This window comes from Ostrea edulis, chromosome 9 (assembly GCF_947568905.1).
Source record: "Ostrea edulis chromosome 9, xbOstEdul1.1, whole genome shotgun sequence".
Taxonomy (NCBI): domain Eukaryota; kingdom Metazoa; phylum Mollusca; class Bivalvia; order Ostreida; family Ostreidae; genus Ostrea; species Ostrea edulis.
In genome coordinates this window covers 46683093-46696531 of record NC_079172.1, presented here as the reverse complement: position 1 = coordinate 46696531, position 13439 = coordinate 46683093, and the positions used below count along the sequence as shown (strand labels likewise).

General features: G+C 36.7%; 1 protein-coding gene across 1 annotated transcript; it reads right to left on the bottom strand.

Moving 5' to 3' along the window:
- Positions 1-11090: 11090 nt before the first annotated feature.
- LOC125659394 (uncharacterized) lies at positions 11091-12741 on the bottom strand. The gene is made up of 2 exons (XM_048891053.2): positions 12088-12741; positions 11091-11711 (listed from the first exon to the last, which is right to left on the bottom strand). The coding sequence occupies exons 1-2, from the start codon at positions 12621-12623 to the stop codon at positions 11264-11266; spliced, it is 984 nt and encodes a 327-aa protein (XP_048747010.2). The 5' UTR covers positions 12624-12741; the 3' UTR covers positions 11091-11263.
- Positions 12742-13439: the final 698 nt, after the last annotated feature.

Sequence of the window (13439 nt, the reverse complement as noted above, 5' to 3'; positions counted from 1 at the left end):
CACTAGTACCTCGTGATGATTGCGAAATATGTTTGTAATTGTAAATATACTGATAAAAGAAAAAAAGTAGTCTTACTGAACTGACTACATCCCTCTTTCTTTTCTTTTTTTCCTTTCTTATTTTGTTGTTGTTCAATTACCTACAATGTTATGTCGTTATACTGCATTATTTTGATATATAAAAACCCAATCGTAACTACTCGGCTATTTCCGTAACCGCAAATGATCTTCTTACCGGTTACGGAAAAGGACGACCGCGTGAGCCGATTGATAAAAACCTTAAACAAGCATAACTTTTTGACAGTTTCTTTCTGTGACGTCACAATCAAAACTGAAGCCTAAGATAAATATATTCTATTCAGATGATAAGTGACGGCCGCCAGATAATAAGTGGCGACCGCCAGTTAAATTAAGTGACGGCCGCCAGTTAAATAAATATTAATTCTATACCCTGGCACCTATCGGCTTCCGTAAGATTCCATTCCATGCACGTTACAAAATACACGTTTCAGTTTCATTTATACAACTAGGTTATTGTAAATACATTCTTATCTTAATATGCAAATATTACAGTTAATACAAAAAAGCTTTTATCGCTTAAAATTTATTTAGAACAATGAATGAATACACAGGCATTGCACTTCACGAAGGCACGTGATATACAATGCCTCTAATGTTTCAGTAAATACAAATTAGAGCACAGTATAATAAGGTATTTTGATTTAATACGAAATGTTGATAATGTACGTTGTCTATTCAATCTGAATTGACTACGCCACAAACTTGTGAGAGGTGAAGTAAGGGAGCGGATCCAAGGACTTCGATGCATATGGACAATGAAACTTTTAATGCTCCAATCAGTAATCACGTAAAATCACTTTTTTAAGAAGCATCCTGTGTATCAACATTATTGTTTTGCATTGCCATTATCTTGTCTTTTAGTCAGAAGATACAGAGGCTTGCGGACCTCGTATCAATGCTTTTCTAAACGTGCAGTATGAAGAAGAAAAAGGTTTATGGTGTAAATATCCTCGCTCTAACAACTCTTCGCACAGGCAATAGACGTGTGGACCTACAACTTCCTTTGATTTACCCTCTTTTGGACCGCAAAAAAAGGAGGCCCTTGATGCGCCGAGCATAGGCCTAAATTGTAGCCATTCACCGGAACGGAGACGTCTCCATACGAGTGAAAAATTGTTGAGTGGGATGTTAAACAAGATACAATCAACCTTTTAACGTACAAATCAAAACTAATTATTATACCCCCCCCCCCGCAAACGAAGTTTGGGGGGGGGTATACTGGAATCACTTTGTCCGTCTTTCCGTCCGTCCGTTTGTCCGTAGACGCAATTTGTCCGAAGTTTATTTCTAATACCGCTGGACATATTTCATTCAAACTTTATGCACATCTTCTATATATTATGTAATTGTGCATCTCCTATTTTCATTGAAATATTTTAACAGTTATAGAAGTTACGCACATTTTCTTTTCATTTTGGGGGTTGCGCACTTTGTCCAGAGTTTAATTCTAATACCATTGAACAGATTTGATTCAAACTTTATTCTCATCTTATATATGTAATGTAGTTGTACATCTTTTATTTTCATTGAAATATTTTAACAGTTATGGAAGTTACGGACATTTTCTGGTTTGGCATCCACATACTGTATCTGCAATCTTGTGACTTCTCGGTAAAACATAAAGTGGCTCATGTGTGTTGAATACTTATTTGTCAGATAGTATTTATAATCTCAACTATCCCTGGCAATGGGATTCATAGTAAACTGCCTTTATTACAGCTACTTAGAGTTGTTATACCAGTGGAAAAGATTACAATAATACCAATACTTGAGCTAATGTCATTTATTTACTGACAAAATCAATGACAAAGTAAAGTTGGCATAAGATAATGATCTTTAACAAAGTGAATATAAACTAAAGACTAGAAGAGTTGACCAGGGATTTGCAATCATACAGCCTAAAATGTGCCAAATAGTATTCATTGTTTATATTAAGCATATTTTTAATATTTCATGTACTGCTGTACTGTAGAATATACACTTCTGCATTCACATTGATTGCCCTGTAGATAATGTGAAAATATCCAATGTGCTTGCATTAAATATTTCCCATCATCTTATATGCCCCGCGGGGGGGGGGGGGGTGTTATTAGTCCCATTAGGACAGTTCTAGTTTTTATTCCCAGTGCTTTTGTCGTCGATAGCTCTTCACATTGTAATGGTAGCCATTTCCTAATGAATGCGTTGCAACTGTGAAAATATTGTTGAAAATAATACATATATTTTAAACGACTGTGAATTCCGACATAAATGAAGTAGAACATGAATATAAAAAAAAATTCAATTTTGAAAATACATAAGGGTATGAACTGAAATGATTCAAGCAGTCATACTTGTCGTGAAGTGCTGACACGTTGCAGTTCATACATGTATATCCTATTGTAAGTGTATTTTGATAGCGCTTCATTTAATGTATGCCGGCGTGGACATATTTCCTTTAAATTCGTGGATTCTGTCTTCTGTATAAACTGGTTTCCCGCTGATTGGTGCAACACATGAGAGAAGCGAGGTCAACAGGGTACAAGTTTATCTTCTGTGTCTATTGTTCAATCCCACTGCCAATTTGTGCATTAAGAAACTCTTAGATTACATGTAAGACAAGGGGAGGAACAAATTCATGTAAAAAAAAAAAAAATAATAAAAAGGGAACAAAAGCAAGGGGTCCTCGCTTTCAAGTGGAGTTTTAAAGTAAATGCGCTCTGAATTATTGTGAGCAAAAATTGTTAAATAAAACAACAATAAAAGTGATTTTAATGTTAACGTTTATTGTATATTAGGGAAAGGGAAAATTCATTCAGAACCAAATGTCCAAAGAGGATATAAAGGTCCACTAATGTCGACTGAAATTGGAGAACATATAATTGAAATTGAATAACTTTTGCTTGTTAGTGACTGGTTTTCTCCAAATTTCTTTCTTAATGGTTTTTAATTCACAGACACACGACAGTTCTTGTGAGTTTTGTGAATGAAAAAAGAATGTGAGTTTGAAAATTAACCCTGGTATGTAACTTGCAAGTGCCGCATATACTGTATCAAATATCCTTTGAGACAAGTGAAGATTTCCATTTTGCATATTACAGCGAAATTGACTTAGATGATGAAAGTGCTGACATTTCGGTTGCGTGAGGAGCTTTTGTTTTCTTTTTTGCATTTTGATGAAGAAGCAGCCTCCTTCTGATAATGATGTACACAATCAAGTTCAGGATTCCCCCAGTATTGCAGAAAGTGGTCAAAAAATGGAAAAGTAACTGGGGGACACTTATAGGACTGACGTATGCCCATACTCCAAACACAGCAGCCGGCCACCACTGAACAAAGAACGCTACCACAAAAAGCGACATGTTTCTAGCCGCAGTGAAGTTGGCAGACATTAACTGTGAATGATCTCCAAGATGAAGACGCTTTGTTTCTTTGTGGATTCTGATCCATGTCAGGGTATACAGGATCGTGTTCATCACAAGAACCAGAACAAGGGGTACCGTGGTGAAGAGGAGATTGGCTATGGTACCTTTCACGCCGTCAAAGTAACAACTACAACAAACATTGAGCATCCTGATAGCATGTGACGCAAGGGCTCTAAATATATGTTACACATTTTCACTTACTAGTAATGTCAGTCAAGTAACAGTTATGCAATGTGAGCAAGGTGTACCATGGTTTGTAACAATGTTTCGTGAATAACTATTTTGATTGACAACGTTTTGAATAACAGTAGTACTACAGAACTTCGATGAGATAGTAGAATTGAAGTTGAGTACCTCGAAGAATTATGATTTCGAAAATGTTGGTGATATTAATGCAAGTGTAGTGATTTTGCAACGTATACATACAATACTCCATTTGGTCCAAGTTGATCAAAGAGAGCAGCAAAAATGGAGCCCACAAACGGCAAGCCAAACGTCCATAGTAGTAGTCTGTAGTCTCTCTTCCCGATAGGGATCTGCTTGTTGAAGTAGATCAACAAAAAAGCATTGACAGCAACAGCATTCACCATCAAAATTTGGGCAGTGACAAACACAGCTAGATTAAAACCGTAAAACTCGCACAGCGCCTTTGGGTACACATGACGTTTAGCAATCACAATGTGCATGTGATCGGTGAAATGGGACACATTGAAACTTCCATCGCAGAGAGCAAGATAAACCACGAATCTCTCGCTTCTTGTCCACTTGAAGAAAGTCTTCCAGCTTTGACGACAAAAGGATAGGCCGATAACAGTCAGCACGCAAATAAAACTGACTGATATTAATACTAGGGCCGGAATATGGATGTTCAGCAGTTGTCCATTTGCTAAGCCATATAAAGGAATGTCGTATCCCGACCTGTAAATTAAGTCCGGATTGGAAGCATTAGATGTATTCATTTTCTTCGCTTAAAACTCATCTGGGTACGTTAACAGTCTCAAAAATCGGCTTTTTATCAGTTTATATACAAAACAATCATTAATTAATTAAACAATCCCACTTTTCCGGATATTTGTTTCTGTCTTAGTATACCTGCAATTCATCAGTTCTTGAGTAAAGCTTGAGTATTGTTTTATGACAATCCCTCTTTACCTACACCGAAGGTCATCTATAAATGTCCTACTATTACGATTGGTCAACGTTCACTTAGCCAATATCCTTAACATCGGGTATGTGATAATTGCAGGCATTCGTAGGAAATTTGATTTTGAAAAACAAAGATATTCTGTCTTACTTCAATTATTTTATTGACATTGCGTCAACAATAAACTACTCCTTTGCATACGAATTTTTTTCCTAGCCAACGTCAATTAAAATGTAGAACATGTACTGTAATATTGTAAAGATTTCATAAATGTGGTAATAATTCAAAATGTAACTCTCCTCTTACTTTTGAAAAACCAGTTTTCAGTAATGTGTAGTGATTGTTTTCTTTCAATAATGAAGGAAAAGGCTGGAATTTGTAAATAGATTTGTTTTAAAAAATCAAAACTAATATCAGTCAGAGGCTGTTAATATTAAGGAAGGAAAAGGCGTCACAAATCCTGGTATAAAAAAGAAATGATGCTTGGTTGGGCGGATGTTCATAACTGTTGAATTATTGATGTGTTGACATTTGATGGTGACACTTTGAGATGAAACCCTACTATGCATATGATCAGTTTTTATATTGAGACAGGCAACTGACAAATATTAAAAAGTTGATATTACAGAGGTTTCAACAGTCTCGTTTCAAGTTAGCATTTTGCAAATTCCATGATCGTTATAACGATCTAATTTACCAATACAACCTATCATTGGGTCAAATGCTGTTTGATGTGTTTCTTACCGATTGTTAGACCGTTCTTTACACAGTGATTTTGACTACGAATTACTCCGTTTACCTGATCAAGATATAGGGATCATGGGGAGTGTGACCGGTAGACAAGGGGATGATTGCTCCTCCTAAGCACCTGATCCCACCTCTGGTACATGTATGTCAGGGTCCGTGTTTGCCCTGCTCTTAATTTTGCATTCTTTATAGGAGTTATGAGATAGTCCAATGTTCCTTTTTCTTCACCTTTTCACGAGTTGAACATGATGAAGTTTGTGGACACACGTACACTCTGAACACCGCGATCGACCGAAATGACCTTTATGCCTCTTATGAGAAGAAACCGTCCAAGCAGTAACAAATAATCCAACACTGTAACGCAGTTTTGTCGAATTTATCATATATGAGTGAAATATTTTCGAGAGGGACGTTAAACAATATTCAATCAATCATTTATTTGAATGACATAAGGTAAATTGTTAAGTAAAATGTATAACAAACCATTAAGGGGGATCACCTGAATAAACAATACCTGCTGAAACATGTACATAGGTGTCAGGTAAAGTGTGATCGCCCTTTGAGATCGACTGACTAGAAAAATGCATGTACTACAAATACACGTTATGGAGTACATGGAACATACATACCTATTCTACAGCTGCCTTTTGTTCTTGCTTTTTCACATCGCGTCAGATTAAGGAGCGGCAATGGGTCTTAGAACATGGAAGGAGCTTTAGTACTACACTTTATGTTTACACAGACATGACATCTTGTCATGGAATTTAGAGAAAGTATACATATTGATAGAGGTACAATATTACAAATCGATAGATGGTGGACCTGTATACACGTATATTCAACACAAGACTGGTTCGCTGCATTGATCAATTTCTCTTTTCTTAAACGGTAACGACTGGAATTAAGGAAAGAAACGCAGTTTATTTTCAACACTAGCTATAGGCTGTCAATGACATGATTAACAGACAGACATGATAGCCATTCTGTTATATGAAATTATGACCGTCATGATTTTTGTTTGCATAGTTTGCTTCCCTCTTGAATATTTTGTTAAAGTATGACGTCACAAAACAATTCCTAATATTCGTTCTGTGTGCTTGCGTCGCTCAAGATTCCAAATTTCATTTAGTGTTTAACAATTAGTTCATTGATATTTTTATCAGAATTGACTTTTCTAATCTTAAAATTAAATATTTGGATCATTCTAATGTTTTAGATGTTAATGTATCAATGTAGAGGTCTTTATATTGGGTATTTTACAGTTTATACCAAATATATTGAAATTCAGAAGACCTCAATTGTTCATTATATCCAAAGGTCAATATAATTGATGCTGAATCATATGAATAATGTTACTGGGGATTTATTTCTTTACTTCAATATAACAGATAGTTTAATATAGGCGACTTCAATATAGGTGGGTTACACTGTATTTTGTGACATGTCAACTCTCGGATTTTAAAAATCTGACAAAAGACAAGAGAGAGAAACAAATGGATACATGGAGATGGAGGAATCTTAGTACACTCCAATATCAGAATTTCACGGGACACTCCCATCAATTTAAATCCTCAACAAACCGGAAGAGGAGAAGACCCACAAATAACGAACAGTCTTCAACCAAAGATGAAAACTGTCCCAAATGAATTTTAGTATCTCTTCGATGTTGGCGAAAGTGGCCAAGGGATGAAATACCAGCTGAGAGACGCTGTCCGGGTTGACGTTTATGCAGATATGGGCGTGACATATCACCGGATGGGCGTGACATATCACCGGATGAAAAATGCAACGACAAACAGGGATATGTTTCTGACAGCAGAGAAGATGGTGTACAACAGCAATGAATTCTCACCAAGATGGAGACGTTTGGTTTCTTTATTATACCCCCCGCAACAAGTTGTGGGGGGGGGTATACTGGAATCGGGTTGTCCGTCTGTCCGTCCGTCCGTCCGTCCGTCTGTAGACGCAATGGTTTCCGGACTCTAAAGCATTATCCTTTCCACCTACCGTCACCATATCATATATATGGACTACCCATGGGATGAAGATGTTCCTATCGATTTTGGGGTCAAAAGGTCAAAGGTCAAGCGCACTGGACATCGAAGAAGCAATATGGTTTCCGGGCTCTAAAGCGTTATCCTTTCCACCTACAGTCACCATATCATACATATGGACTACCCATGGGATGAAGATGTTCCCTATCGATTTTGGGGTCAAAAGGTCAAAGGTCAAGCGCACTGGACATCGAAGTAGCAATATGGTTTCCGGGCTCTAAAGCGTTATCCTTTCCACCTACAGTCACCATATCATACATATGGACTACCCATGGGATGAAGATGTTCCCTATCGATTTTGGGGTCAAAAGGTCAAAGGTCACGCGCACTGGACATCGAAGTAACAATATGGTTCGGTTTGTCATGCCATTTGTTTTTTACACTCAGAAAAGAGGTAGTTTATACCTATTACCAACAACCTTTGGGAGATTGGGGTAAGCGGGGGGTATTCTTAGTGAGCATTGCTCACAGTACCTCTTGTTCATTCTGATCCAGGTTGAGATGTACAGGATCCTGTTCTGGACGAAAACCAATACAAGAGACACTGTGGTGAATGATTGATTGAATATTGTTTTAACGTCCCTCTCGAGAATATTTCACTCACATGGAGACGTCACCACTGCCGGTGAAGGGCTGCAAAAATTTTGGCCTATGTTCAGCGATTATGGTCATTGAGCAGGGAGGGATCTTTATCGTGCCACACCTCGGTTTTTGCGGTCTCATCCGAAGGACCGCCCCATTTAGTCGCCTCTTACGACAAGCAAGGGGGTACTGAGGACCTATTCTAACCCGGATCCCCATGGGATTACTGTGCTGAAAGTCTGGTCATATTTAATTACAACCACAACACAAATAAAACTGATTGTAACATGTGTACATGTCATTTCAGGAATATTGATACAAGAGTATATTTGTTAGATCGTATACTAGCAAAATGTACCCAGACTTCATTTTTTCCCTCTGTTAAAGAATTCTCAAAGACACATTCATATCTTTTGTTGTCCAGTAGGATAACTGTAACAAAGACCTCTACTTTACTTATCTTTAGTAGCTTTTGTATTTATGTAGGTTAAACTATAATGACTTGCTATTTAATACGATTGATTGATACCCATCTGACGCGTACTTTGTCGGTTGCAGCAATGCATGCGTACATCTACGAGTTGCTTATTATGTCTTTTTCATGCAGGAAGAACTAAAACCATTTTCATTTAATTTGAGGTAAAAACCAAGTTATATACCAGATATCTGGGTTTTGTTGGTGCATTACTGTGTTTGTTTTACTTTATGACCAAGTCTCGTGATTAAATGACAGGTTCGTGACTGTGTCGTTGTCCTCATCATAATAATCCCTTTTGAATGGTGTAAATACAAAACATATATGTTCATTAATAATCATGACTAGAAACAGCGATGTATCACAAATGTGATAATTTTCAGAACATACAACATCCTATATATCATATCTGTGAGAAAGAGTGTTAAGGGAACAGAAACATCCCTGTGTGTGATTTTATATGATTTTGGTAAAACATTGAGTTTATGAATGCCGTAAAATGCAAATGCGTTCAAAGAGTATGAATTATCTTGTCTGACAACCCATACTAATCGCGTTCTGGATACAAGATTCGCATTTGATAGAATGGTCGTACATTTTGATATTATTAGGTAACGACTCCTTTGCATTTTCCCCCCTCGCAACCCTTCTGATCGATAAATGGTACTTTTTCATACCGATATTAGAAATTGAATTTTCTAGGCCTAAATCAATATGTAGCAGTATGTTCACCCATTTTGACCGACCTATAGACAAAAATTGTCCTGATTCAAAAACGTTTATCACTATTTTCCTCGTAAATAGTATCTTTTTTTCAAAGTAAGGAACATTTGCATTTTTTCCATTGAAGTACATGTAGATTATATTTCTTTATGCTTAAAATTTTCACTAAAATGATAGATCTTGATTAATAACGAGATCAGTTGTATGAAAACTTTGTGAAAAGCTATTTGATCATAAATCTGATAGAAATTAAAAAGTAAACATTCATTTTACTTCTTTTCCAGTAGACCTGATGATGAAATGATGGATCGGAAAGGGGAGATAATCAGAATTTTAATGTTGGAATAATGGAATAACTTGTAATCGTCTCTCAAAATATTTTAAACTTTTCTGTACGTCAAATGGGACGTTGAAGAGTGCACGCAAAAGATCGTTTCTCTGGTTTTCGAAAAAGTATGCTCACTGGGAGCCGTCAGGGAAAATCCAAAACTTTTCAAAACCAATCATATTTCGTTTATTTAACCGCTGTAAAATGGCTGAAATATTGCCAAAAAACCAACAACAACAAAAACCCAAACAAACAACAACAACAACAACAAAAAATAAATAAAAATCGGCGTTAAACCCCAAACAATCAATCAATATTTCTATTTTTACTGTAATTTTATTAATTCAAAACTCACATTCTCTTGATACTTTCAAGTAACATACACATTTCCAATGTTCTTGCCTTTGATATCTTTACAAATTGTCATGAAGGCAATTTCCTCTTGAATGCATTGAAGTTGTGAACAATGCGCGTATGAATCTTAGTAGATATTCTGGTTTAATGGATGGGAATTCAAACTGAAATGAAAGACTGTAATAATAAAAAATACATTTCAATGTTAAAAATATTTAAGGGTATGAACTGCAAGGTTTCAGGCAGGCATACTTTTCATGAAGCGCGTTTACATGTTGCATGTATAATATTCCGAGTAAAGAGCACACGTTTTTATATTTAAAAAAAAATTGTAAGCACATGTAATTATGTAATGTACGACACGACTATATAGCTATTTTCACGACTAGCTTTGAATGTCAAGCATAGGTCAAAATTTGTGGCCCTTCACCTATTATTACCCAACCTACTACATGTACATGTATATAAATTGTAATTAGAGTCCCTACTTATGGAGATGTTCTGTCCGTCCGTCAACATTTTCTATGACCAGCGATAATTTAAATTTCTTTGGAAAGATTTTCATAAATCTTATTCATAATAACTTGGATTAGGCAGCGGAAGACTCCTTTCCATTTTCAGGATTTACTGGCTTTGTCGGTACAGAGACTGTTATGGGATTTACTTTTTCAGATGTGGTAAAAATAGAATGCAATAACCTGAGGTTACTTGAAAAATTTTCACGAATTCGGATTCTTTTAATAAACATTCTGCCTCTTCGTTGTTCATATATCAGCCCTTTGTATGGCAAGCGATATCTACATTTTCATGGATGCTCGGATTAGGAAATGGGAAAAATCGAGCTCCTTTCGATTTTTAACATTATGGGACATAAAATGTTTATATTAGAATATTCATTGCGGAGCCCTTTCTGACTTGTGAATTTTTTAGTTTGTCATATCTAGCCGTCTTCCTTGTTTTGTTTAGGATTTTGCATATGGTTAACTAGTTCCTCTATAGAGGAAACGACTTGAGGAAACCGTTACCCCCCCCCCCCCCCCGACTTCGGCCTTGGACAAATTCCCAGGACCTCTCCTTTATACTTCGGGACAACAAGTGACTGTTCCCCAAGAAGCCATGCAGAAGGTGTATACCGTTGGTAACGTCCATATATGAGTGACATGTGTTTTCGAATAGGACGTACAAATACAAAGACATGGATGTTTATAGCTTTTATTATAACAAAAAGTATATTTTGACAAACGTTTAAGGTTTACCTGCTGAAGAAATGAAAGTTGTTTTTATTTTAATTGGTGGACTATTCTATCATTATGTCATTAACGTAAGTCTATAATTCTACAACACTCATATGATAAGTTATCTTAAATAATATCAGAGAGAGAATGACTTGGAAGAAGCCAGAGTCGACATTTCGGTGGCTGCTTTCTTTTTCTTCATTTTCTTTCGGAGAATCAACCTTCGTCTTATGATGATATACACAATCAAGTTTAAAATCCCTCCGATGTTGGAAAAAGTGGTTACGAGATGAAAGACTAGCTGAGGGACGCTGTCCGGGTTGATGTATGCCCAGACCCCAAACATGGACATGGCCCACCACTGGATGAAGAAGGCGACGACAAACAGGGACATGTTTCTGGCAGCAGTAAAATTCGCGGCTAGTAGCTGTGAACTGTCACCGAGGTGGAGACGTTTGGTTTCTTTGTGGATTCTTATCCAGGTTAAGATGTAGAGGATGCTATTCAGGACGACAATCAAGACAAGAGGCACTGTAGTGAAGAAGAGGTTGGCCATGGTACCTTTCACTCCGTCAAAGTAACAACTACAGATAATAAAATTATCAAATATATCATATTCTTTGTATATACATATATAATTTAAATGACTAGATACTAGTAACGACTGGTTAATTGAATGATGTAGCTTTGTGTTATATAAGCGGTGGTTTAGCGGAAGTACATACTGACAGTGCAAGATTAATTCAAATAGACCGCTATGCAAGATCTGTTTGCATAGATCATTCTAATGGAAATGTATTCAATGATTCACTACCTGTGGTGAAAACCATGTAGATATTTATGTTAATAAATCTAGATTTTTAGCAAAATTTGTTTCAGAGAGAGAGAGAGAGAGAGAGAGAGAGAGAGAGAGAGAGAGAGAGAGAGAGAGACTAGTACTGTTTTACAGATAGTACATACAATGTTCCATTTGGTCCGAGTTGTCCCAGAATACCAGCAATGGCAGAAAACACTATAGGTGCTCCAAATGTCCACAGAAGAAGTCTGTAGTCCTTCTTACCAAACGGTATCTGCTTATTGAAGTATATCAACACGAACGCGTTTATAGCGACGACATTTACCATCAGATTCTGGGCAGTGATGAATACTGCCAAATTAAATCCGTAAAACTCGCATAATTCCTTGGGATAAACATGGTCTCTGACTATCACTATGTGGATATGGTCTGTGAAATGAGAAATGTTGAAACCTCCGTCACAGAGAGCAAGATACACTACGAACCGTTCGCTCCTGGTCCACCTGAAAAAAGTCTTGTAGCTCTGGCGACGAAAAGAGAGTCCAATTACTACCACAACACAAATGAAACTGGTTGTTATACATATCAATGCTGGAATATGGATATAAAGCAGTTGACCGTTAGCGAGACCGTACACTGGCAAGTCGTACCCAGACCTTAAAGTCTTTTCTTCTGTGACGGAGTTGTTAGACGCGTTCATGATTTGTGTAAATAAGTCACATGCAGCTCGAGAGTCTAAAACACTTCCTCACTCATCCACCTTCCCTTTTTGTTACTTTTCTATTTGCGTCGGTCAAACCTACACTCCCGCACCCTTTCGATTGGTTGACATTATTTCCGTTACCCAAAACACAAATGTGTACTATATTTTAAATGTATGTCGGTCGGAACAACTCGAACGTACAAAGTACTTGTATTGTTTTGCAAGAAGAAATGTTTATTAGATACAAATCTGTGGTGGGGGAGGTTAAATTTTATTTTGTTGGTAGACGGACTTTCTCGGGGCATTCTTGTGAATGTCGCAAGGTCAAGCCTCGTGACAATCGGAGGATTATTTGACTGTATCATAATTGTGTCAATGTCCTCATGCAGTAATCTCTTCTTAATGGTGTTACACAACGTATATCCTATCGGCCTGCAGAGCTCAATAGTCTCAGGATTGAGCTGGCTGTGGTGTAACCTTAAACTGTTCATATATAAATCTGATAATTCCTAAACAAAACGCTGATGAGGTTGATAAGAACACTTTTGTTCAAGTGTTAATTTTCTTGTTGTTTTCGGGGTATGCACATACACATGAATCTAAATCACCACCAGGAAACAAGAAAAATTTCTGAACACAACTCAAAGATTTCAGGCCGCAAAAATGAAAGAAATGATTTCAATTCTTTTAAGATTTTTTTTTCCATTTAGATCGAACCACATTGACGATATGCATTTTGTATATCCTTTCAAGGAAGAAGATTTACTTGTAATTGTGAAATCATATTTTAAGATACCTTAAATGGTATAGTAA